Raw genomic sequence first — 27002 nt, forward strand, 5'->3', positions numbered from 1 at the left:
AACATCAGCTGTTTGCCTCCATTTGCCCTCCGTCTTACTATTTTCTTTGAGACAGAGTCTCTCCCTGAACCCAGCGCTTCCCATTTTGGCTAGGCTGGCTGGCTCGTGATCTCGTGAGGGAGCTGACCTGTCTGTCTCAAACCCCCAGTGCCAGTATTACAGGTGTGTATGGGTGCTGGGGATCTGAACTCAGGCCCTCATGCTTGCGTAAGAAGCACATATCCACTGAGCCATCTCCCCAGCCCCTAAATCTAATACATTTCTGAGAACATGAAGGACAACAGCTTTGTAGGGCTAGCAATATATTCCATCATATTCATGACACAAAGGCAGCAAGATTGTCACTCAGTCTGGACACCCCAGCCAGTTTCCTCAGCATTAACACTCAAAGTAGACTATTGAAGATACCCCATTTTCCCACACAACTAGAGAGCATCTACTCAATAGAATACAAGAGTATTTGGTGCTGTAGTGACCTTTTTGCTGGGCATGTGTTATGATTTGGATGGGAAGTGCCCATCCCTATAGACTCATGTATTGAAGGCTTGGTCCCCAGCTGGTGGTACTCTTTTGGAAGGTTCTAGAAACTTTAGGAGATGGGTCCTAGCTAGAATGTTACTGGGGTGTAACCTTGAGAATTATATCTTCCCTGGATTCTTGTCTGTTTGTCTGTCTGACTCCCTCCCCCCCCACCCCCTCTCCTGACTGAACTCTGCTCACATGCCTTCCCAGTCATGAAGGAGTAAAACCTGAGACTGGAAGCTGTTCTTCCCTAGGCTACTTGGTGAGCCGTTTTATTCCGGCGGCAACCAGGCAACCCCGCATGTGCAAACACAATGTCAGCAGGGTGGAGAGCACTCCAGAAGTGCTTACTGTGTCTGCACGAGGCCCCGAGTTTCTGGAACCCCAGTGCTGGGAGGGCAGAGGCAGACCAGCCCATGGGGCTCACTGGCCCACTGGTCTAGCTGGTTGGTGAGCCCCAGGTTCAGGAGAGAGGGCTCAGTGGTTAAGAACACTGGCTGCTCGTGAAGAGGACCTTCGCTGGGTTCCTGGCACCCACATGGTCGCTCCCAATCACCTGTAACACCAGTTTCAGGGGATCCAGCACCCTCTTCTGGCCTCCACAGGCACTGCATGCATGCAGTGCACAGGCATACATGTAAAGTACAAATACATTTCAAAAACAAAGTGGAGGGCTAGAGAGACAGCTCAGAGGGTAAAGTGTTTGTCCCCAAGCCTGACAACCTGAATTCTATCCCTTGGACTCACATGGTAGAAGGAGATAACTGACTCCTACAAGTTGTCTTTAGATTTCTAGATGTGTGCTGTGACACACACACACACACACACACACACACACACACACACACACACACACCTAAATAAATAAACATGTTTAAAAAGAAAGATGGAGGCCGGGCGGTGGTGGCGCACGCCTTTAATCCCAGCACTTGGGAGGCAGAGGCAGGCGGATCTCTGTGAGTTTGAGGCCAGCCTGGGCTACCAAGTGAGTTCCAGGAAAGGCGCAAAGCTACACAGAGAAACCCTGTCTCGAAAAACCAAAAAAAAAAAAAAAAAAAAAAAAAAGAAAAGAAAGAAAGATGGAGAGCAATAGAGGAAGACACCTGATGTTGACCTCTGACCTTTATGTGCGCCATGCGCACACACAAGGGCACCCCTCCACCATGTATACACACGATCACGGACATATTCATGTAACGCACACACACACAGTACAGTCGTGGTTCAGAGTTTTCATTTTCTCCTGTGCGTTCTCTACCTTGTGTTGTCATGGAAACGGCAATGAGACAATCTGTTAAAACACTAGCTGAATTCCAGCCCGGTTAGTATAGTAGCAGGCTTATCAGCTGTGGACGTTGAGTCAGAAGGGACCCCGTAGAGTGGGGCACCAGGTTTGATACAGGATGGTCTTCAGCATGCAGCGCGTGGTGGGGGCGGGCCTCTCCTGCTGCTGCTGCTGACATAAGCCCTCGCTGTTTGCACTCGATCCTCCCACTGGAGGTCTGAGGTCCGGATGAGGCGTTTTCGGCAGATGGCAACGTGGGTATCCAGATAGTGAGAACTGAGAGTGTCAGTCTGGAGGTCCGAGGACAGTTTGTGGAAGTCACCCCTCTGCCACCATTGTGTAGGTTCTGGGGTTGAACTAAGGTCGTTAGCCTGTACCTACCAAGCCATCACTGTATTTTCATTTGTCTGTTGTTAGCTGTAAGTTTTCTCAGGTCCCACCCAGCCCTGTGGTCCTGTGTTCCTCCAATCCCACCTGTTCCCAAGGTCCCTCAGCCACTTATAAAATAATCATTTAGAGGCTTACTATTATTCACAAACTGTACAGCCTATGGCAGGCCTCTTGCTAGCTAGCTCTTATAGTCTAACTCCACCCGTAACTATTAATCTATGCATCGCCATGTGTTCTGTGGCTTTCCCTGCATCCCATTACATGTTGCTCCTAGGATGGCAGTCCGGTGTCTCCTCCATCCCTACTTTCTCTTTCCTGTCTCTCTCCTTGGATTTCCTGCCTGCCTCTAAGCTGCCTTGCCACAGACCAAAGCAGCTTATTTATTAACCAATGGGAACAACATATATTCACAGTGTACAGAAAGACATCCCCCAGTAGTCTGTCTGTCTGCCTGCCTACCTACCTATCTATCTATCTATCTATCTATCTATCTATCTATCTATCTATCTATCTATCTATCTATCTACCTACCTATCTATCTATCCCATAACTCCTGTCTATCATTGTGCAGTTGTGTTAATAATTTAAGAATGAACAGGTAACACATACATAGAAGTTTCTACATTTTTGTTAAACTTATTAGGTGCTGTCTATACCTGTAGAGAAATACTTGTAATCTCAGTATTTGGGAAGCTGAGGCAAAAGGTTTGTGAACTTGAGGCCAGCCTGGGTTACCTATTGAGATCCTATTTCAACTCCCCTACCCATCTGCCTGAAGATGGTTGGGTGCTGTCTTAGTTGAGAACACACATACACACACACACACACACACACACACACACACACACACACACACACACACTCACTCGTTCACTCCATCCTTATTAAAGTCCTGTGTCCGAGTAATGTTGTCGCTCCTATATTTGAGAAAACAGAAGCAGGCAAAGGGAAATCACTGCCTGAAGCCATGCTTTGATGGGGATGTTACATGATAACTCAGGCTGGCTGGCTCAGAGGCCCTCAACCTGAATGCCAGCCACGTCAGTATCTTATGAACTGGAAAACCTCCAGGAACGTGAGTCTGCCTCCTCAAACCTAGGCTCTTATCCCAACCTTAGTCAAATCGGTTTCTGTGTTGCTCTGGGCCTGAGGTGGCAGGATCATCACTCTGTGAGATGTGCCTGCCTGCTGCAGGGTTTCTGCTGAGCATATCACTAAAGACGTCACACCAGTTTCTCAGCTTTGTAGATGGACATGTCTTAACAGCACATCCCATCGCTGGTGAGGAGTCTGCCACCTTCCTGGGAATTCTGGGTCCCTGAAGGATGATGACTAGGCAGGAGAAAGCCCTTAGCTACTCATGGGCTTCATCTGCTATTCATCCATATGCCTGAGAAGTGTCAGCCATGGGTGTGAAGGGTTTGATGATGTATCCACCACTGAGGCCTGGGAGGTGACCTCCAACCTGTGGGTGCTAGACTTGGCCTGGGCTTGAAGTTCTTTGCCATCCCAGTATCCCTAAGGGTATGATGGGTGGAGAACTGGTTTCTAGCCTACAATCTCTCCAAAAAAAAAATTCCAACATAGGTGTCCAAACACCGATTGCTCATCAGTGATCACTGCGCCCTCAGCCCTGCCCTGCTCCCTGAGGGTTGGGGGCAGGGCCCTAAGTGCAGACTCTGCAGTCACCGGATATTCTGGCAACCAGCTCCCGTTCAGGAGCTCCTGATCACAGGAAAGACACATCAGTTTGGAGCTGCTGTGAGTTTTAGGAGTCGTGACCCAGGATATTGAGTCAGATACCAAATATGTACATCTTATATCAATTTATCAATATCTATCTATAACCTACCAAGTCCATTTAATGTTGCTTGTATGTAACATGTTGGGGTGACCACTTGAGACTGGATAATCCATAAGGGACTCCTCCCTGGGGAAAACTGATTCTTTCTCAGAAGCCACGGATGGCCTTAGCTCTTCATCTAGGGGTGGGGTCTTGTGGAGTTTACACCTTTCCCACTGGTATGTCAGCTAGTGATGTCGTTATACAGGTCTTGTGTAGGTGAACCTATTGCTGAGATTTCATGGATGCGGCTTCCCTGTCGTGCTGGGAAGATGCTATGTTGCAGCCGGCATCCTGGTTCTTACTGTGTTTGCACCTAAGAGCAGTCATTCAGTGCCTCTCCCCACCCCCATTTTTTTTTTTTGCTTCTGTTAAGGCAGATGACAATTGGGGTTCAAGGGAAATGTCTTAGGGTTTCCACGGCTGTGAAGAGGCACATGAGAATGGAAATTCTTATAAAGGAAAACTTTTAATTGGGGCTGGCTTACAGGTGTGGAGATGGACTCACAGCTTCTTCTAGGGGAGAGGTGCTGGGGTGCCCGGGTGGCACGGCATGGCTGTGCCCTCTTCCGCAATGAACTGGGGATTCTGACGGGCTTGTGTTTGCTTCTTCTCAGTGGACATCATGGAGATAAAGGAAATCCGTCCGGGGAAGAACTCCAAGGACTTCGAGCGAGCCAAGTCCACGGTCTCCCGCCACAAGGGAGACTGTTGCTTCACCATCTTCTATGGCACCCAGTTCGTCCTCAGCACCCTCAGCTTGGCAAGTGGGTGCACTTCCCTCCCCGGGCCTCCTTTTCCTGCTGAGACAGATCCCTGGGAGGGGAGGCTCACCCCTGTGTGCCCACTGTCCCGTGTTCTGCACACCGTCTTGAGTCCCAGCGCTACTGCGCACCAGCTGTGACTTTGGGCGCAGTGTTCAACCTTCCGAGCCATAGTTCGCTTGGCTGTAAACTGGGGGGAGTGATGTGCTTTTCCCCTTGGGACATCATGGGTAGTATGTTGTGTGTCTGCCTGGTTCAAGGTGAGAGTTGAATAAAGGTGCTTAGCGTGGTCACTGCAGGCTGAGCTCTGCTGGACAAAAATGTCACTTCCTTTCCTGTAGCAGCTGCTGCATATCAAACACTGATCTGAATGGACTGTCCTGAGAACTTGGGTGCATATGAAAGTACAGAGAACACACATATATGCATGTGCACACATGTACACAGCACACATGGATCCATGCACAAAGCACACACATATATATACCACATACACATGTCTGTATATAATAGAGTATGCATGCATACATGCACACAGAATACACATACACATAGCACCCACGTATATGCATGTGCATAGATGTACATAACATCATATACATTCATGCACACAACACAAACATGTATGCATGCATACACACAACACATGTATGCATGAACACAACACATACACATACACAGCACACACTCATGAACACAGCAAATATGTACACAACACATGCACATAGCACACACACATGCACACACAACACACATATGCATGCACACACCACATGCACACATACACATGATTCCACATAGCACATAAACACATAAATATGCACACATATGCCACAGATGCCTATGTACAGCACACACACAAACATACACATACAGCACATGCATGCAGTGCATACACATGTATACAGCACACACATGCACATACTACACACATGCATGTATACATGACACAGCACATGTGCATACACACAGCACATATGTACATACAACACACATTTGAGAACATATAGACTCACATATGTGGAGATGGGATTTCTGGCCACCCTTGTGGTGTCTCCTTCAGAAAGCTGAAACGTGAGCTGGGGATGTAGCTCAGTTGTGGAGAAACCATCACAAGGTCCTGGATTCCAAGCAGGAGTTCACAAGTGACACAGGAGTTCACACGTCATTCAGGGGTTCACACATCACATAGGGGTTCACACATCATGCGGGGGTTCACACTCGGGTTCACACATCATGCAGGAGTTCACATGTCACTCAGGGGTTCACACATCACACAGGGGTTTAATAGGTCATGCAGGAGTTCACACATCACCAAGGGGTTCACACGCCACTCAGGGGTTCACACATCATGGTGGGGGTTCACACTCAGGCTCACACATCATGCAGTAGTTTACATGTCACCCAGGGGTTCACAAGTCACTCAGGAGTTCACACATCACTTGGGTTCACACATCATGCAGGAATTCACACTTCACACAGGAGTTCACACATCATGCAGGAGTTCACACATCACGTCACATCACGCAGGGGCTCACACACCCTCTCTCCTGTTCTGTCTGCAGCTGACTCGAAGGAGGATGCCATGAAGTGGCTCTCTGGCTTGAAGATCCTACACCAGGAAGTGATGAGCGCGTCTACTCCCACCATTATCGAGAGGTACACACCTTCATTGTCCCGGGGTCTTTGGGATGTAGACCAAAGGGAGAACACGGGACATGCAGCCTTCACGCTCATCAGAGCCCCGTATGCAGCGGTACTGAATAGTGAGGACTTTCCAGTTCCAGATAAGAGTCTCTCTCCCTAGTGTTAGCCCTGGCCATTGACATGAGCGGGCACTTCGGCCGAGTGGATACACCCATTGGTGTATGTATGTGTGTGCATGTGCAAATGAATCTTTCTGTGTATATCTGCATGCATATAAATATCTGTTCATGGATGTGCTTCTATGTGCCTATTATGTGCAGTGCATGTATATATGAGTGTGTATTTGTGTATCTGTGCATGTGTTCACAGTGTATGTGTAATACACGTCCATATGTATGTGTCTCTGTGTGGTATGTGTGTGTTCATGCATACATGCATATAGGTGTCTGTGTGTGGGTCTATGCATCTATGTGTGTGTGAAGGGTAGGCCTTCCTCCTGAAGGGATTTAGTGATGGACGAAGTGGACAGAAGCTGAGTCTGGAGGCAGCCATACCACGTTGGCAAGTGAAGGTCTCCTAGGGACTGTTTTCAGTGTGACGTGTATCATAGGACTCGGGGCTGAGTCACTCCCCTCCCCCTCAGCCAATCAGCTGTTGGGGAGTCAGTGGCAGGTGATCTTCCCTGTGGAGACCTCGCCTATAGGCTCAGATAGGGGTCTTCAGCTCCAGGGGCGCTGGCTCCCACGTGGCCTGTGGCGGGTCAGGACCCTCTTCCTGTTCCAGTGATGTTGTCCTCATTCTTTGCAGAATTTCTGACTTTTCTTCTCTTTTTGACCTCAAATCTCTTTGCAGTTGGCTGAGAAAGCAGATTTACTCAGTAGATCAAACCAGAAGAAACAGGTAAGGGCCGTCGACAGTTCGGCAGTTTTCTCCGATACTTGCTTGTTTTAGTGTTTGGGGAGCAGGTTGGACCATGTCCTGTGGTGGAAACGGTCTCAGGTTCTGGGGTCGATGGTGTTGGAGAACCCCACTGATATCTCTGCATGGGCACTGGGGCCTTGTCAGAGAGACTGGAACGCCATCCATGTCCTGGTAATCCAGCAGTAAACATCGTGTTTACACATCGTGACTACGGATGGAGCCTCCAGCGTGGTGGGAGAGACCGGTCCTAGGGGAGCAAGCTTTGTCCAGTGACAGTGGTGTGACGCTGGGCTGAGGGAAAAGATGTGATGACATGTCCTTCGGTGTATTTCACAGTCCCTGGTGGGTAGGACTGTGTCAGCACACAGGGCTCTACTGAGTTTTCTCAGCCCTCTCCCTCCCTCCCTCCCTCCCTCCCTCCCTCCCTCCCTCCCGTCCTCTGTCTCCCTTTCTCCCCTCCCTTCCTCTGCCCCTTCTCTCTGTCCTGGGATTGAACCTAAGGCTTCCTGCACTCCAGGCAGTCACTCTCTGCCACTGAGCCATGACCGCAGCCCCTCACTGGTGGAGTCTAGGCAGGTGCTCTCCTACTAGGCAATGTCTCTAGCAGCCTCTTTCTTTTTCTTCTGACACAGAATCTCACCATGTTGTCCAGGCCGGCCTCTGACTCTCTCTGTAGGTAGCCCTGGCTGGCTTTGAACTTTCAATCTTCCAGCCTCAGTCTCCTGAGAGACCTCGGAGTGCTTTGGTGTGAAGTCGGGCACCATTGTGAGTTGGGGAAATCTTTGGTTCTGGAATGCCCCGCGCCGTGCCCAGTGTGTGTGGCAGGACGGATTTCCAGCTGTGGTCCTGAGTGGCCCCTCCCCCACTCCCTGCTGCCCTGGTCTTCAGTTCTTTGTTAGTCAGGAGGATCGATTGCCACAGCATCCTTTGCTTAAATTTGCATTTCTCTCTGCGTTGGTGACTGACCATCTTTTTGTTTATTTCCTTGTTCTGATTAATAACAAAATGATAGAAGCCACTCTGGGGCTGGAGAGATGGCTCAACCCGTGAGGGCAATCTTCGCTCTTGCCGAGGACCCAGGTTTGAGTCCCAGTACCCACATGGTGGCTCATGACCATTCATAACTGTGGTTCCAAGGGATCCAAGGCCCTCTTCTGACCTCTACAGGCACCAGGCACACACACACATAGTACCCGTGCACACACACAGGCAAAACACTCATATACATAAAATAACCAGGGCTGGAGAGATGGCTCAGAGGTTAAGAGCACTGGCTGCTCTTCCAGGGGTCCTGAGTTCAATTCCCAGCAACCACATGGTGGCTCACAACCATCGGTAATGAGATTTGGTGCCCTCTTCTGGCCTGCAGTCATACATGCTTTATATATAATAAATAAATAAATCTTTAAAAAAAAATAAAATAAAATAACAAAAGCTATAAAAAAAACACCCTCCCCCCCCCAAAAAAAACCCAAAACAAAACAATACAAAACCACCCCTCATGGAGCTGTGGAGAACACAGCAGCAATGCTAACTCTTTATAATCCTTGTTTCATTTTTGTCTCACATTTGACCTTCTGTTTAAAAAAAGTTTGAGACTCTGGCTTAGTTGGTATAGTGCATGCCTGGTGTGCATGCAGCCCTGGCTTTCATCCCAGCCTGAGTGGAGGTGTGGAGTGCCCGCCGTTCCAGCACTTGGCGGGCCTGGAGCAGGAGGGTCAGAAGTTCATGGTCATCACCTGCTGCTTAGAGGGTTTGAAGCCAGCTAGGGCCACGTGAAGCCCTATTTCAAACAAACAAACAAGCCAATTCTTTTCTTTCTTGTATTTTTGGTTTTCATATTCAAGCCAGAACTAAAAGACACCAGCTCTCCCATTGTGTCCCTGTGTCCTGAGGGTGACCTGGTGTTGGGTATTGCCGTCTGTCTCGTGATCACTTCTGTCTCTTGTTTAGTGTAGTGGGACATTTGTGACCTGTAACCCCGCTGACCACGCTTTCTCTCCTCTGCATCTCCCTTCCATCCATCATCTCATGTCCACCTGCACCTGGCCGCCCTGGCCCTCTGGTGTTGCCAGGGTGGAGCTAGAGGGGTGCTGTGGATTTCTACAGACTGAGGCCTCTGGTGCCGTCTTCTCTGAGATTGTGCTTTTTGTGAGGACTGGCTCAGGGGACAGAAGGGGCCGCTCTGGTCGCCACTGTCCTGATAGGGGTGGAGTTGTCTATTTCTGTCTCTTCTTGGGGCAGAGGTGGACGCCTTTCCCTTGTTGAGGATAGATTCTTCAGATTCTGACTAGAAACCCATCTTCCCGTTAGCCAAGAGGGGACCTGTTTCTGGCAGTGGTCCCTGGCTGTGCCTCCACCCATTTTCTCTCCCAGCTCCTTCCCAGCAGTCCCCACTGCTTGTCAACACTGAGAATTGGGAAGCCCCACCTTCTCCAGGCGGCTCCAGGGATACTTCAAAAGGAACTTTGACCAAAGCACTCCAGAAAGAGCAGAAAGGGTGGCCTGGCCAGTTCCCTCCCTTTCCTGTCGCCCACAGCCGCTGACTAAGCCTGCTTTCCCGAAGGGAAACCCAGGAGCTGCCAAGGGCAAGAATGGACTGGCCTAGCTCAGGCGGAGCCCGAACCCCAGGTGTTTTCCTTGGCCCGAGCCCTGTCAATCTTCTCAGCTTCTCCTGGGGCACAAGGGTAGCAGCTGGCTCTTGTGGAGAACTCGATTGCCAGCCAACGGCCACTGTGTTAAGACCACCACATACCTACCAAATGCTCCCGGCCAACCACTGAGCTAGGCACCCATCTGCCACGTGAAGACAGGGAGGCCCAGAGAAGCCAAGCCACTTGCCTGAAGCAATTCAGTGTTCTGAGGATGATGATGCTGTTTGCAGCAGCATCATGCTTATCTATTAAGTGAATTTTAAGTGCACAGTTCTGTGGGGTTAATGGTGTCCACAGAGTTGTGCATCTGTTGCCACATTCCATCTCCAGAGCTGATAGTGAGTTCCATCTCATTGACACAGGTCCTTATTAAACTCTGAGTCCCCAGGCCCTCCTTCCCGCCTCCCGGGAGCCATTGCTCTGTATGATTTGGTCACCTCATATAAATGGAACCATCATCTGCTGCCTCTTGCTGATTTGAATTCACTTGGAATAAAGCCCTCAGGGTTTATCCACGCTGTGGGCAAAGCGTACCCCGATATCTGCAGCCTTCTTTCTACTTTTTCTTTTGAGACAAGGTCTCACATGGTTGTCCAGGCAGCAAGCTTCGAACTTGTGATCCTCTTGCCTCAGTCTCCAGAGGAGCAGAATTGCCTTCTTTTTTGAGACTGAATAGTGATTCCAAAGCTTGTTCACTCTTGGGCTTCTTCTGCCATAGTGACTACTGGCCCACGCATGGGAAGCACCTGCTGGGGTACCTGCCCTTCATGCCCGAGCAGTGGGAACTGGTTAACACTCCGAGGAACTCCTGTGCTGTTTTCCGTGATGGTGGTGTCCTCACCCAGTGCCACACAAACGTCTCTTTCTTCCTCCCTCATCCTTGCCGACACTCTGTTCCCTCCATCCTCGCCCCCTGGGTTCTACCACCGAATTTGCATCAGCAGAACAGACTTCCTTCTTCAGCTCTGCTGGGACTGAGGGAAGACTGTTAGGTCTGCAGGGATGTGGGAGGGGAGCAGTGCAGGTGGGAGATGGGGTGGGGTGGGGTGGGGTGGGGGAGCTCACTTAGCACCTGGATGCAAATAGGTTTCGTGTGGTTAACAGCCAAGGCCACACCTGTGCAGATTCCGTTGCACTGGCCATTGTTTTGGGTCTGAGATTAAAAAGATTATTATTTTATGTATATGAATGTTTTGTTTGCATGTATGCGTGTGTGTGCACTGTGTGTGTGTATCTGGTGCCCAAGGTGTCAAGGTAGGATACCCTAGCACTGGAGTTACAGACGGCTGTGAGCTGCTCTGTGGGTGCTGGGAATGGAACCCAGGTCTTCTCAAAGAGCAGCCTGTGTAACTTCTCCCATCCCAGCTCCCCCTTTTGACATAGGGTTTCACTAGATAGCCCAGGGTTGAGAAGTAAGTCCTCAAGGGAGGGGGGTTCTCAGTCTCTTGAGGGCATGGTGAACTAGCCCCCTGCTTCCTCTACATAATTTCCGATGTGGGGGTCCAGACCCGAAGAATTTTCATCTTGACTAATCCTTGGGAGGTGGCTTTGGATCCCCAAACAGCTTCAAGAGGCAGAGTCCTTCAGCTACACAGTCAATGTAGGAGTTGCTGAGTACATGGGTCATTTAATTAGTGACAGATACAGTGGATGGGCCAGTGCCTCCATCACTGTGTGTGTGCCTGGCTGCTGGTGTGCTGACCCGCACAGATAAAGAACATATACATCACCTTAGAAAGTTCTGTGAGGTTAGTTAGCTAGGTTTGGGGGTACATACCTGCTATCTTCACCCTCAGGATGCTGAGAACTGCATGGTGAGAGCCTGTCTCAATGTGTGTGCACATGCACTCACACATGCATGCACTCATGCACGCACGCACGCACGCACGCATGTGCACGCACACGCGCACACGATGTGGTGGGAAAGGGGTGGAGAGAGAGGGAGACAGACACTAATAGAAGGAGTAACACTGCTTGTGTGCTATTGGGGGTGATTGATGATTATTCCTGTTTTCCTATCTATAAAGACCCATGATGTCATCCAGATGTTGGTTTATGGGATTCAGTGAGGTCACACGGTAAAGTGCCTGGACAGGGCTTGGCTTACAGAAAACATTCCGAATTAAATATTTATTGTCATCATTGTTATAAAAAGCTGTGGGTGCGAGGTGTTTAGCATCAGGGTGGCAGGCAGGTTCCCGGGGCTCTGCTGGTGATGGCTGCCCCAATAAGTGTCCTTGAAGGCCCCCCAGGACTCAGCTGGGCCTTCTGGTGATCAGTTGATGATGCCTGCATAGAAGGGGGTGTCAGCTGCCCCTTGGGGGAAGTTGTTTTTTGTTGTAGTTCCCAAAAGAGGTCACTCTGGTTTCCAGTTGAGCCCTCGGATGGGATCAGAGTTAGTGGTTTGTGTCCAGGAGGCAGATGCTGGGGACTGAAGAGACTGAGTGGCTACAGAGTGCAGGCAGCAGGGCTGCTCCAGGGGGAGTTCAGGCACTGCCCGCCAGCTCTCTGGAATGAAGGTGCAGAGACACAATTGGGTACTGAGGGCTCCTGGCATGGGATGGTCCTGTGAGTAAGGCACTCTCTCCATCTCACGGGGGATGGTAGAGGTGGGGGCAGCAGAGAGCTGCTGGCTTCCCTCCTCCCAGCTGCTGGGGAGAGCTTGGGTTGGAGGTGTGTTCTTGGAGGTGGGAGTTGAGAGGGGGCTCAGTTGTTCCTAGCATGAAGCATCTGAAAGCCCCCCCCCTCTGCTGTCTCAAGTGCCTTTGGACAGGTGTCTGGTTGGAGTGCTTGGGTTCAGTGTCCCAGGTGCTCATCCTCCTGTGCCTGCTCCGTTAGTCAGTCCCTAAGCAGCAGTATTGGCTCTTGGGACCCCTCCTTGTTTTCAGTTTCCAGATGTGGGCACTTCCTTTACGGGTGCAGCCTGGGCGTCTCCTGAGGGCTTCTGATTTCTTCCTCCTTCACCCCCGCGTTCTCGATCTTTCTCTGTCTGTGCTACCTGCTGCTTCCCTATCTTCGTCCTGCCCTGCCCAAGGGGTATGTCACTTACTCTGCAGGGCGCCTTCTGTAGTCCACTGGCTTCTAGGCACAGTCAGCCCTCATGGCCCACTGGGGGTGTCCAGCGGTGGGAGCCTGTGGTAATCTCTGCAAACACTATGATCTGCACGAGGCAAGAAGGAAGTCGAGTTCAACACAACTCAGTAGCTGGTGCTGGTTCAAACGTGGAGAGTTTGACACCAGGCCGTTTATTTTAGTCATATTTAAGTATAGTACAATTTGGAAAAAAACGATTTCCTGGTGATAGATAACTCAATCCCGTGTGCGTGACAAAGCTCAAGGCACAACTACATTGAAACTCCTCTGTAAAGTACACGCGACCCCTTCCAGAAAGATGGATTTTTATAGACTGAGAAACAACGCTTAAGATAAAGGTCTGTGGAGGTGACTGTGATAAACATATGAGTCTGGGGAGCCAGGTGTGGCTGGGGAGCCAGGTGTGGCCTGCTGTACAGATGGCGCAGAGGTCACCGGGCTGTTAACCACTCCCAGCCTTCTGGGTGGAAAGCAGGTTATATGTGTCTTCCCTTGAAGAGACTACCCTGTGTGTTTAACGTTCCTGGATTCCTAGTGCTTATCTGTGCACTCAAGGACCTCACACCCTCTGTGGGAGTCTTGAGTGCTGTTTGTGCAGCAGGGGAGGGCATCACTGTGCAGGCCAGACCTGGTGGAAGAAGCGGAGGGAAGAGCTGGAGGTGGCCGCAATAGTATGCGGAATGGCACTTACGGCTCTCCCCTAAAGATTATGGCCAAGGCCAAGTTACCAACTTGGGGACACTGGGTGCATTTTCTGCCCTCACCTGGGGCAGGGTCCTCCTAGAGCATGCAGCCCTCTCTAGCTCTGCTGGACGCTTGTATCTCTGGCCAGAAGGACCCGAGTCTCTCACCTGTGGCCCCTCCGGCATGGTCCCTCATCTCCAGTGTCATGTCCTGAAGGCCATGGAATGTGGCTGTGTGGGTGGCCTGGGTTGCGGTGACTCTGGTCTAACACTATTTGGACAGCAGGCCTCTCCGAGCTTCAGTTTCCCTGGTGGAGGCGGCCGTAAGGGCTGCCTCCTGAGGCTTTTGAGGCTGAGAAACATGTAGCTGGACCTCAGGGAGCAGAGCCCCACCCGCGATGGGCCCCCTTAGTGTCACCTCCATCGTTCCCACTCCCCCCCTGCTCTCCTCTTCACTAGAAACTTCCAGAAGCTCAGGAGCAGCCAGCTCCTGGAGGTTCCGCCATCAGGTGTTCCGGCTTGATGACTGTTGTGGAATTTGGTTTTGATTTAGGTTGGCACTGTCCACCCCCACCTCCTCCATCCCCTTAAGCCACAACTCCCACCTACTATGGACCCTGGGGCCAGAGCTTAGTGTTTTGTGTGTGTATAAGTAGGTGTGAGTAGGGAGGGCAGGGAGGTGTAATGGCTTGGATGGGGATGGCAACCAACTGCCTGGCAGTATTGTCTGCCTGTCTGTCTGCCCCCTCTCCGGTTCATTTTACTTTGAAAGCCCATGAGTTTTGCTTCGGACTCTTCGGGTGCCTAATACTCACAGTGTTCTGCCCACGTGGGGTCTCCTACAGGACTTGCCTCTGGAGCCATCTCCCATGTGACCCATGTCTACCACCACCGCCGAGGGGTAGGGACCAGCCCCCGTCATCAGGCTGTCCCTTTCTTCCGGCCCCCAAGCATCTTGTTTCTCATTAGTTTTGTCATGGAGCGGGTGCCAAGGTGGTTGTTGATAGGGATGTACCATCCCTCCTACCCACCAATGAGGCTGATGAAACCGAGTTCTTCTTCTTTGCAGCATCAGCCTCCGGGAGCTGAAGGCCATCTTGCCCCTGGTCAACTTCAAAGTGAGCAGCGTCAAGTTCCTCAAGGACAAGCTGGTGGTAAGTACCAAAGCTCAGCTGGGGAACTTGAACTCAGGCCTGCTTAGTGCCTCTTTCAGGAACCCGTGCTGGTCTGGGGCTCTAAGGTTGACCTCTAACTCTTGATTGAGTGAGTGAAGTTTTTTAAAAACATTTTTCCTAGGGATAGGGTGACGGCTCAGTGAGTGAGTTCCTTGAGGACTTGAGTTCAATTCACAGAACCCATGTACAAAGAGCTAGGTTTTGGGCTGGCGATTCGGCTCAGAGGATGAAAGCGTTTCCCTTGCAAGTTTGGCAACCTGAGTTCAATCCCCAGAGCCACCGTAAAGGTGGAAGGAGAGAGCTCATTCTGTAACGTGGCTTCTGACCTCTGCATGCACACTGTGGCATCCCTGCCCGTTACATGTGTGTACACACAGCAAGTAGAAAGGGAGCCAAACTGGGCATGGTTGCCATCGGCTTGTCATCCCTGCCCTGGAGGGACTGAGAAAGATGGATCTCGGGGCCTGCTGGCCAGGCAGTCTGTCATTCCTAGTGTGTTCCAGGCCAGTGAGAAACCTTGTTTAAAAAAAAATAACAAACAAAAAGACCCAAAACACACACACACACACACACACACACACACACACACACACACACATACACACACACACACACACACACACACACACACACACACACACAAAGTGTGAATATTGCTCGAAGAATGACTCCTGAAGGTCACCTTTAGTCTCCACACACACCTATGCACACATGCACACAGTCACACACATATACAGCCACATACACAGGTACACACACACACACACACACACACATGCACACAGCACAGCCGCATACACAGGTACACACACACACACACGTATACACATGTACACAAAAACACACAGGCACACACATGCACTCCCATCCAACACACACACATATACACATCTACATTTTCTGCCTTTACACATTAATCAGAAATGTGTACTTGATCAGTATATCTGAATTTGGCAATCTAAAAAAAGGTACCCCCCCTCCCCCCCAGAAGGGAAGTCATTCCCTGTGGCTCTTGGAAACCTGTCCAAAACTCTTTCCTCCCGGGGTTTCCTGGGGTCCAAGGGTGGGCACCCTGCGTGTTCTCCCAGGCTGGAGACTGGGGAATCCCTGGCCTTTGGGGTTCAGAGGATTGTGGGTTGACTCCAGCCTTTCTGTTTGTGGGCAGAGGGCAAAGGGCAGAGGGTGGAGGTGTGATGGTGGACACCTAGCTGTGTGTGGTCACCTTGTTTTTGTATACTTACAGGAAATCGGTGCACAGAAAGATGAGCTCAGTTTTGAACAGTTTCATCTCTTCTATAAAAAACTCATGTTTGACCAGCAGAAATCGGTAAGAGGGCTCTCATCTGTTCTCGTGTTTCTGAGTTGGGTGCGGAGCTGAGAACCCCGCAGGAAGGGTTTAGCTTTCACAGAGTCAAGGAAGCACAGATGAGTGACATGAGTGGATGACTTTGGGAGGCTGGCCAACAGCCTTAACCTCCTAGAGCTCTGGGAAGTGTCGGGGGTGGGGCTTGCTGACCTCCCGGTGGGGATGCCGTGGCCATAAATTTGATCAGAACTTTGAAGTGTATGAAAAGGAAACAGTGTAACTCACAATGCACTATTAAATCATTCTGGAAGGGAATCCAGCCAGTTGTTCAGAGCCATCTCTGGGTTTTATACGTTTATTACTTCAGTTATTTTTGAGATAGCATCTCCTATATATAGTTCGGGCTGGCCTCAAACTTGCCATGCAAATCTGGCCTTGAACTTTCAATCCTCCTGCCTCCAGACCATGAGTGTCGGGATTACAGAGCGAGCTACCACGATCAGGTTTTAGGATCAGGGTGGGACCCAGGGCTTTGTACGTGTCAGGCAGGCAGGCAGTCTAGCCACAGAGCCGACCTCTGACTTTTTCTTCTCTTACGTAGACACACCAGGCAATTTTAAAATTAAGATACACTTTCATTTTGATTTGAAGATAGCTTTTTAGCAACTCTGTTTTGCTAAATCCAAGAATACATCACCGGATTGTTAATTAGGCCTAACTAACACTGGCTAACTAACGTCTAGGGCCCTTCTGGTGGCCTCCATGGAGGCTCCATCTATACGAGGCAGCTTTGTGCCCTTGATTGAGACATAAAAACCACGCCCATCTCTCCTGGTCTGGGCGGTTGTTAGTGGTGTTTTTGAGCGAAACACAGAATTAAGAAACCATCTCTTCTACGTTTGCGTGTTGTATCAGTCAGTTCTCTTTTAATCTTCGGGTGGCTTCTGGGGACTGAACCCAGTCTGGAGGCTTACGTGGTGTCCTAATTGGTCTCTCCATTGCTGTGACAAACACCGCAAACAGAAACAACTTGGGGGGAGAGAGGGTTTACTTGGCTTACACATCCCAATTGTGATGTGCCCATCACGGAGGGAAGTCAGGGCAGGAGCCATGGCGGAGGGCTGCTTGCCGGCTTCTTCCCCATGTTCGGCTCTCCATACACACAGCTCAGGCCCTTGTGCCCAGGCACGGCACTGCTTACGGTGGCTTGTGCACTCCAACACCAACTAGTGTCTTAGTCACCGATCCATTGCTGTGAAGAGACACCATCACCAAGCAGCACTTATTTTAAAAAAAATCATTTAGTTGGGGTCTTGTTTAGTTTCAGAGTATGAGTCCATTGTTGTTATGGTGGGGAGCAGGGCAGCAGAGAGGGGTAGGAGCTGGCAAGGCCCATGGCCAGTTACACACTTCTTCCAATGAGGCTACACCTACTCTAACAAGGCCATACCTCCTAATCCTTACGAACAGTTATCCAATGGGGGACCAAGCATGCAGACGTATGAGCCTCTGGGAGCCATTTTTATTCAAACCAGCACGTCCCACTCCCTGGCCACCATAGGCATGTAGGCGTTTCGTCATGCAAAATGCATTTAGTCCAAACTCCAAAAGTCCCCAGGGTCTTTCACTCCCAAGACTGCTTCAAAGTCCAAAGTCACTTCAAGGCAATCTCTTAACTATAACCCCTGTAAAATCAAAATAAAAAAGCAGACCATATACTTTCAGAATATACAGGCACAGAATATACACACCACTCTGAAAGGAAGAAAATGGAGTGTAGTGGGAAAATACTGGACCAAAGCAAGACCGAAAAACAACTGAGCAAACTCCAAATTCTGCATCTCCATGTATGACGTCAGAGTGTTCTTCAGGTCTCCAACTCCTTTCAGCTTTGTTGACCGCAGCACACTTCTCTCTCTTGGGCTGGTTCCACTCCATTAGCAGCTCTCCTCGGCAGGTGTCCCATGGCTCTGGTACCTCCAACGACTTGGGGTCTCTGATGAAATCTAGGCTTCACCATCATAGCTTCATGCAGTGGCCTCTCTGGGCCTCCATGCAGGGACACCGCCGATACATTCTGGGCCTTAGAGGCTTTCTTTACCTGCAGGGGGAGATTCCACAGCCCCTTTCCTGTATTCTTGACTCTGAAGTCAGAACCACGTGATTGAAGCACGTTTATTAATAAGTTTGTTAAGGTACACAATATTTTGGGGAACACAATATCACCACATTTCCTCTCTTTTTGTCTAAAATTAAAGAAAGCTTATAACTAATACAAGAAAAACTATCCAATAAGTATATACAATATATACAGCCAAAAATTACATTAATGATATCTAGTCCATTAACATTTGACAGATTCAGATAAAACCTCCATTATATATATATATTAGCAATGTCCAGTCCAGTAACATCTGATAAACTCAGACCAAAACATTTTCATTACTTATCTTATTTAAAACAAGTAGTTCCTTTTAAAAGTAATTTCCATAATCTCCCTTTTTATCTTATCATATCCATATTCTCTCTTTTTTCCTTTCATAATAGATTCAGTAGTCTACCTTTTGTCAAACTTTGTCAAAGTTTTCCTGCTTGATGGAACTGGAACATGGCCCCCTCATCCAACTGCAGTTGCCCCGGTTTCTGCTGCTGATGGTTCCTGTCCCTGCTTAAGCTTTTCCTCTAATTCCTTTTCAAGAGTTGGAAGCTTAGCTGGATGGGGTCTTGACATGATGGCATCACTTCTTTATCCCACTTAGCACCAGGCTTTTCTTTAAGCTTTTTAGCTCCTGAGCACAGGACTTAGCTCCATGACCCTTCCCAGGGCTTCTTTTCTCCACAACCTGTACATTTTGCATTTCTCTTTGTCCAGCTTGCTTCTTCTCAGTATAGCTCTGCATAAGAGTGATCACTAATAACCACACGACAGAGTCAGCACTAGGCTGTCTTGAAATATCCTCTGCTGAGGCCGTTCATTCAAAACTCTCAAATTTAGTGCCTGGTAGATTTTTAGGACAAGGACAAACAGCAGCCATGTTCTTTGCCAAACTATCACGAGAATGATCTCAAGGCCGCTTACTAATATTCTTTCCTTCTGAAACATCTTTTTTTTTAGTTTTTCGAGACAGGGTTTCTCTGTGTAGTTTTGGTGCCTGTCTTGGATCTTGCTCTGTAGAGCCAGGCTGGCCTCGAACTCACAGAGATCCGCCTGGCCCTTCTGAAACATCTTAAGCCAGGCTATCACACTTTACATTGCTCTCAGCATCACTGTCTTCCACACTCCTACCAGCATGGCCCGTTTAGCAGCATTTAAAGCATTCAACTGCTCTCCTAATCCAAAGTCCCTAAGTCCACATTCCACTGACAAGCAGCATGGTCAGGCTTGTCAGAGTAATACCCTGCTCCCTGGTGCCAACTTATGTCTTAGTCTGTGTTCCATTGCTGTGAAGAGACACCATGACCAAAGCGACTCTTATGAAAGAAAGCGTTAATCGGGAGCTGGCTTACAGTTCAGAGGTTTAGTCCATTATCATCATGGCGGGGAGCACAGCAGCATGCGTGGCGCTGGAGCAGCCGCTGAGAGCTTTATATTCCATCTTCAGGCAGAGAGGAAGGGACAAATGGCCGGAGAGAGTGGAAGGTGGGGCTGGGCCTGGCATAGGCTTTTGAACTTCAGACCCCCCCACCAGGGACACACCTCTTCCTACAAGGCCACACCTCCTAATCCTTCCAAACAGTTCTTCAACTGGGGACCGAGAATGCAAATATAGGAGTCTATTCAAACCATCACAAAGAGTAACCAAGAACATGTCCCTACAGACATATACCCACAGGCCACTCTGATAGAGACAGTTCCTCAATCGAGGGTCTCCTTTTCCAGGTGACTTTAGCTTATGTCAAGTTGACAAAGACTTAGCACACACAGTAGGTGCTTTTACCCATGGAGCAATCTCACTGGCCCTATTGTGTGTTCTATATCTCTATTGACCTATATCTCTATCTCTATATATTGGTTTGCTGGGTATGAGAAGGACAGAGGCTTGGGAGTTGGGATACAGCCTACCCTCTGACTAAGGCATGTTATGGAAACAATCTCTTTCCTCCCTCAGTCTTGTCTGTGTGTGTTCAGTCAGAGCCCCGTTTCTAAAGGGTTAAAGCTGTGTAAAACCATCTTTACATAGAGCCTGCAACAGCAACAGCAGAGCCTTGTGCTTCTTAAAGCAGGTCAAGGTTCTTTGTAGAGTTACAGTCTTTAACTGTCATTAAAAAAACCCACACACAATAACAGTGTGCGTGTGAGCCATCTTAGGTAATTGGCCTGGATTGAGCAAAGCTTGATTCGCTGAAGATAACTAAGTGTGGGTTATGTGTTCATTGGTTATGAACCCTTACTGCGCTTGCAGGGGAGTTCAGTTTCCAGCACCCACAGAGGGGTGGTGTGCAACCACCTGAAACTCCAGCTCTGGGGGCTACAGTGCCCTCTTCTGGCCTCCAGTGGCACCTGCACTCATGTGCTTATACCCCACACAGAGACAAACACACATGAATAAAAATAAAAATTAACAAGTAAGTGGCTATAAGTAAGTTTGACAATAGTGTTCCTGGGTAGTTCAAAACACTGTCTGTTGGACACATGGTGGCAAAACTTGAGAATAAAGTCTGCTCCAAAGCTGCTTCTCCTGTCAGTGGGGGTGGGGGTGGGAGTAGGTGGGATAGAATTACACATGAGCTACATTTCTTTCTTTTCTCTCTCCAAACCCAGGACCACACACACACACACACACACACATGCATGCCCTTTGCACTGTCTTCCATGTTTCTTAATGCCCCATTAAGGCCCCTTAAAATCCTTTCTGCCTTAGTCATTGTTCTAGTGCTGTGAAGGACACCATGACCAAGGCAACCTTGGCCTCATCCCCAGCCCAAGATGTATTTCAGCTTACTGTGTAGCCCAGGTTGTCTTAGAACTTGCTATGTGGCCCAGGTTGGCCTCAAATTAACTATCTGCCTACCTCAGCTTCCTCAACGCCACTACACTCGGCCACAAACTAAAGTTTTTATTATAATTCTTTTTAAAGTGTGCGTGCGTGTGCTTGTATGCCTGTGACAGAGAGAAGAGAGAAGGGGAGGGAGAGGGAGCTAGAGGGAAAGGAATGGGAGGGAGGGAGAGAGAAAGAAAGAGAGGGGGAGGAAGATATTGATTGATTGCTTTGAGTTTTAGGGTCTCCCTAGTCTCGCTGGGATGTACTAAGGGGAACCCTGTGGAAACATTCAGCCACGCCAAAGGGTGCCCTCTGGTGTTCAGCATACCACACTGCATCTCATTTTTAGTCTAGCCAGTGGTTTAAGCATTTTAAATTAACAGCCTCCATATAAAACTCAGATTTTTGGCTTGTTCTCCTCCTCCTCCTCCTCTTTCCCCTCCTTCTCTTCCTTTTCCTCTTCCTTCTCCTCCTCATCCTTCTCTTTCTCCTCCTCTTCCTTCTCCTTCTAGGTTTTTCGAGACAGGGTTTCTCTGTGTAGTTCTGGCTTTCTGGAACTCACTCTGTAGACCAGGCTGGCCTCCGGCCTCGAATTCAGAGTTCCGCCTGCCTCTGCCTCCTGAGTGCTGGGATGAAAGGTGTGTGCCATCATTGCCCTGCAGAATTTTGGCTTCTTAAAACCATCCACCTGTCTATATTGTGATCTGTCCATTCCTGGGTCCACAGTTGCCTGAGACATCCCATGGAAGGAAGTGAATGGCTGCCATCACCTTCCCAGGCTGGCCCAGCAGTTTCTCTCATTTTATATTCAGGAGCAGCCGTAATTGTCACCATGGGTGGGTGGAATGCCCTAAGCTGGCTGCTGCATTTTGTAACTCCGTGGTTTTAGAGTTTAAATGATACCACCCTAACCTACACTGGTGGTTTTCACTGGCTTGTCAAACCATCCTGCTCCTGTACAGGTCAATGCTTCCTTCAACTGCTAGCAGACTGTTCTGGCTCCTGAGCTCCTAGGATGGGGTAGGGGTGTTGGATTTCCAGGGTCCATGGAGCTGTCACAGAGACCTGTGATCCTCACATCTGAATCTAGGGAATGGGTACTTGCGTATCCATAACCAAAAGGTTTCTAGCTTTTAGTTGCCAGTTCTTCTTTGTGTCTAACCACCTGTCTGCATTACTGCTCAATGTTGGAAGGTTGGGCAGTAGCAGGAAGATACATTGCTATAGCATCTAGCTAGCGGATAGTAATGTGAGCACAGCTGACAGCTGACAGCTGACAGTTCCTTAGGCGGGCCATATGACAGCAGTGCTGAGCATGTTACATTTTAATCCTTCTCAGAGCCCTGTGGAAGGTTAGATGAGATCACCAGCACTCAACACGCTGCCTTGCTGGAGGTCATATGCCCCTGGTAAGCTGTAAGCTGCAGGACCAGGATTTCCCATTTCCCAACTGACTTCGATGCCTAGCCACAGATGCTTCCTGTTAATTCTTAAAACACTTGTGGTGAAAACAGTTTCAAGGGTCGGTGAGAGGGCTCAGTGGGTAAAGAGGCTTGCCACCAAGACTGATGTCCTGAGTTTGATTCCGGGGACCCACATGGTAGAAGGGTGAACGGAGTCCTGCTTGTTGTCTCTGACCTCCACATGTGTGCACTTCATCACTTCATGGGACTTCATCACTTCATCTGTGGCCCTCCTCTCCCTCCAGCTTCCTTCCTTTCCTTCCTTCCTCCCTCCCCATGCCCTCTCTCTTTGTCTTTGGAGGTTTAGTCTCACTATGTAGCCCAGGCTAGCTTTAAAGTCACAATCTGTGGTCTCATCCTCCCCAGTGCTGGAATCCCAGAAGCAGCGCCCCCCCCCCATTTCCTTTCTGTAGGGTGTGGAGACAAATCTTGGCCCTTGTGTGACTTCAGTCTTCAACATGGTTTGTGGATGCTTCTTGGTCTCATCCTGGTCCAGCCTGTGACATCCTCTGTGGTTAGAGCACGTTCTAGGAAAACTAGAAAACCCTTAGGAAGAAAAAGCTAGTCATAGAGCCTGAGGGGCCACCTGCAGCCAGACCCGGGATTGTCCAATAAGAATAATGTGTTCAATAAGAATCCATGGCTGTGCACACATTTAATCCCAGCACTCGAGAGGTAGAGGCAGGCGGATCTTTGAGTTCGAGGCCAGTCTGGTCTACAGAGTAAGTTCCTATACAGCCAGGGCTATACAGAGAAACCCTGTCTCAAACAAACAAGCAAACAAACAAACAAACAAAAAAACCCAAGCAAAACAACAACAAAGAAGGAAGAGGAGGAGGAGGAAGAGGAGGAAAAGGAGGAGAAAGAGGAGGAGGAGGAGGAAGAGGAGGAGGAGGAAGAGGAGGATTGGTTGTCCATTGGTTGCCCACCAGCTTGCACATTCCCTGAGATGGCCTGACGTCTTGATGGAGCATTTTGGAGAGAGACAGATGATTCTAGCCTGAGATAGCCTGTGTGTGTGTGTGTGTGTGTGTGTGTGTGTGTGTGTGTGTGTGTGTGTGTGTGTATGTGTGTTTGTGTGTGTGTCCTCAAGCAGAGGCTAACAGTGACTCTCTGGTTGGCTTCTGTCCTGGTGCTCCTCAGGCTCCTTGAGACTCATGGCTCCCACCTGCAGAGACAAGTGAGAAACAACTGTCAGCCTGCTAGCCTCCAGCCCCGAGGAGACTCAGTTCCCCATCTTCAGTCCTGTGGGTCTTGCTCTCTCCTCTCTCTCTCCCTTTGACATGGCCCCTTGCCTTGTCCAACTGGGGCCTTTCCCCTGCTGCAGCCCGAGACCAAGGCGGCAGTTCTTACAGCCTTTGAGCTGCCGGAGAAAGTGAATTAGTTTCTCCATTATTTTAGTCATTCATCCCTACTTGTGCAAGGGCTGTTTGCATGACCCATGAGGGTCCTGTGGCTGACACAGGCATGTTCCCTGACCTCACTGACATCTTGCAGGGGTGGACAGGCTCACAGATGTCTGGAGTTACTCAGACCCCAGCGTCCACCCAGGCTCCTTGTCAGATTAGATTTGATCCCAGAGTCTCACCCAGAAATGCCTTCCACACCCTGACTGGCTTGTGAGCCAAGGAACAAGTGAGGTTGATAAGCTCCCTGCCCTGCCTGAAGCTCCACCTCCTCACAAGAAACCCATGAATGGGGGCAGTGCTTGAGTTTGAAGGGGTGGCCCAACCTTCAGGCTGGTGATGGGGCATGTGACATCTTTCCAGAATAAACGGCATGCTCCGGCACCAGAAGCCCCACTTCCCCAAGCTTGTGGATGGCCAGAGGACCTGGCTGTGGGGAGCCGAGCTGTTTTTGATGTGTCTGTCACAGGCCAGTGACCACAGGGCCATTTCCACCTGGAATCATTCTCACCTTTAACAACTACAGGCCATTGACGAGGCAGACAAGGCAGGCAGAGGGTTTGGCTGTGTGTATGCACATGTGTGAGCACAAATGTGTGTCGGGACATGTGCGTGCATGTGTGTCTCAATGTGTGCACAAGAGCTTGTATGCACATGTGTTTGCATCATGCAGGTATAAGAGTGTGAGTGCATATTTGTATGTATACATGCATGTATGTGTGTATGCATGGGCTGTGCTCAGCCAGTGAGCTGGTGCATTTGGAAGCCATGAAGGAAGTTCTCCTCTGTTCCTCATCACACTGGCAGCTGATGTTTCAGAGGCCGTGAGGGAAGGGCTATGTTCCTTCTCTGCTGTTGAGATTGAGCAGTAAAAGGGTCATCTGTGTGACACTGAAGGTCTGGAACACAGCGGTGCGTAAGTTACCACCTGATGCCGGGACTACAGTATTCCGACAGAGGAACGTCAAGGAGAGGAGACCCAGTGTTAGCTCACGGTCTCAGTCCATCGTGGTGGGGAGGGTGCCCATGGAGGCGGCTGCACGTGACAGCGACACCTCATATCACAGTGGACCAGGAAGCTGAGGTAGCCAGGCTGGAACCTTCTTTATGAGCTAAGCGCGTCTCCATCAGATTCCATGGCCTTCCAAGATGGCACTGCCATCTGGGAAACAGGCCTTCAAAACATGAGCTTGTGCGGATTCAGGCCATGGAAAGCAAGGTGGTTCTGATGTGGTGTGTGTGTGTGTGTGTGTGTGTGTGTGTGATATGTATATGTGTGGTATGTTTGTGTGTGGTATGCATGTGTGGTATGTGTATGTAGTTTGTATATATGGGGTGTGGTGTGTATGTGTGTGGGTATGTGGTGTGTGTATATGTGTGTATTTTGTATGTGAGGTGCTGGGGATCAAGCCCAGCTAAACAAACACTCTACCCTGAGTTGTATCTCCAGCCTTTGATTAAACAAAACAAAACCAAACCGTTTTAAATGACTTTCTTTTATTTGTGTGTGGCATGGATGAGGGAGGGTGTGTGCCGTGTGTGGTTGAAGAGGTCAGAGCAGGACTCATGAGAGTCAGTCCTCCCACTCTGTGGGTCCCGGAATCAAAGTCAAGCTGCTAGGCTGGGCGGAAAGTGCTGATGCTGCTCCACAGTCTCTCTGGCCCCACCTTTGCCTTTTTGGAGAGGCAGTCTCCCTGTGCAGCCTGGGTTAGTCTTGAACTCACGATCCTCCTCGCCTGCCTCAGCCTCCTGAGTGTTGTGATTACAGGTGGCCACCAGCACATTCAACGCCACGTTGATACGTACTATTTGTTTTTCCTTCTCTTACATCTACTGAGATGATGTAATTTCTGTCCTTGGATCACATTTGTGGTTTTGCCTGTGCTGAACCATCCTGGCGTCTTAGTACCGTTTCTATCGCTGTGATAAAACACCATGACCAGAAACAACATAGGGAGGAAAGGGCTTATTTCAGTTTACATCTCTCAGGCCACATCCCATCGCTGAGGGAAGTCAGGGCAGGACCTCAAATGTCGGGAACCTGGAGGCAGGAGCTGCAGCCGAAGCCACGGAGGAGTGCTGCTTTCTGGTTTACTCAGTACACACAGAGCCACCTGCTCAGGGGACATCACCACTCATAAGTGGGCTGGGCCCGCTTATATCAATCGTTAGTCAAGAAAATAAACTACAGACTTGTCTACAGGCAATCTCCATGGAGGCATTTTCTCAACTGAGGTCCTTTTTCCCAAACGACACTAGCTTGTGTCAAGTTGGCAAAAAACTAGCCAGGACACTTGCTTTGGTAATTTTTTCAAAAATAATTTTTTTATTATTATTGTTTTGATTTATTGTATTTTATATGTTTGAGTATTTTACCTGCATATACGTGTGTCATCATGTGTGTGCCTGGTGACTGGAGTTCAGAAGAGGGTGTTGGATCCCCTGGAACTGGAGTTACAGATGGCTCTGAGTTGCCATGTGGGTTCTGGGAACCGAACCCAGGTCCTCTGCAGGAACAGCGAATGCTCCTACCTGCTGAGCTGTCTCCCCAGCCCACTGAGAGCTTTAAAACAGAAGTCTTGGTGTCGTGATCCGCTTTGTCTGATGCTCCTGTTTCTGCATGTCTCTTGTTTCAGATACTTGACGAATTCAAAAGGGACTCCTCCGTGTTCATCCTAGGGTGAGACACCTCGGACACCCTGCCATTGAGGGCCGTGTCCGTGTGCCAAGCTGGCCTCTGGTGGTGGGGGTGGGGGGTGCTGTGTGCAGTTACTGAACCCAAGTTTGCAGCACAGCGTGAGTGAGTGAACAGCATTGGTAGGATGTGGAGTGTTGTGAGGAAGGTCTAGAAGTTTCTGCAGAGAGAAC

The 27002-nt window shown here is 49.5% G+C and overlaps 1 protein-coding gene across 3 annotated transcripts in view; it reads left to right on the plus strand.

Moving 5' to 3' along the window:
• The window catches only part of Plcg2 (phospholipase C gamma 2), a 145528-nt gene that overhangs the window by 57325 nt on the left and 61201 nt on the right, over positions 1 to 27002 (plus strand). For 2 of the 3 annotated variants that reach the window (XM_016004943.3, XM_076572192.1), the window contains 6 exons: positions 4658 to 4807; positions 6370 to 6463; positions 7304 to 7351; positions 14872 to 14956; positions 16221 to 16304; positions 26771 to 26814. In XM_016004943.3, the coding sequence (XP_015860429.1) occupies positions 4658 to 4807; positions 6370 to 6463; positions 7304 to 7351; positions 14872 to 14956; positions 16221 to 16304; positions 26771 to 26814 (505 nt within the window). Of the gene's footprint in view, positions 1 to 1837; positions 2147 to 4657; positions 4808 to 6369; positions 6464 to 7303; positions 7352 to 14871; positions 14957 to 16220; positions 16305 to 26770; positions 26815 to 27002 lie in introns of those variants that run through there. The other variant, XM_042277756.2, reaches the window with a different exon arrangement.

Source organism: Peromyscus maniculatus, chromosome 5 (assembly GCF_049852395.1).
Source record: "Peromyscus maniculatus bairdii isolate BWxNUB_F1_BW_parent chromosome 5, HU_Pman_BW_mat_3.1, whole genome shotgun sequence".
Lineage (NCBI taxonomy): Eukaryota > Metazoa > Chordata > Mammalia > Rodentia > Cricetidae > Peromyscus > Peromyscus maniculatus.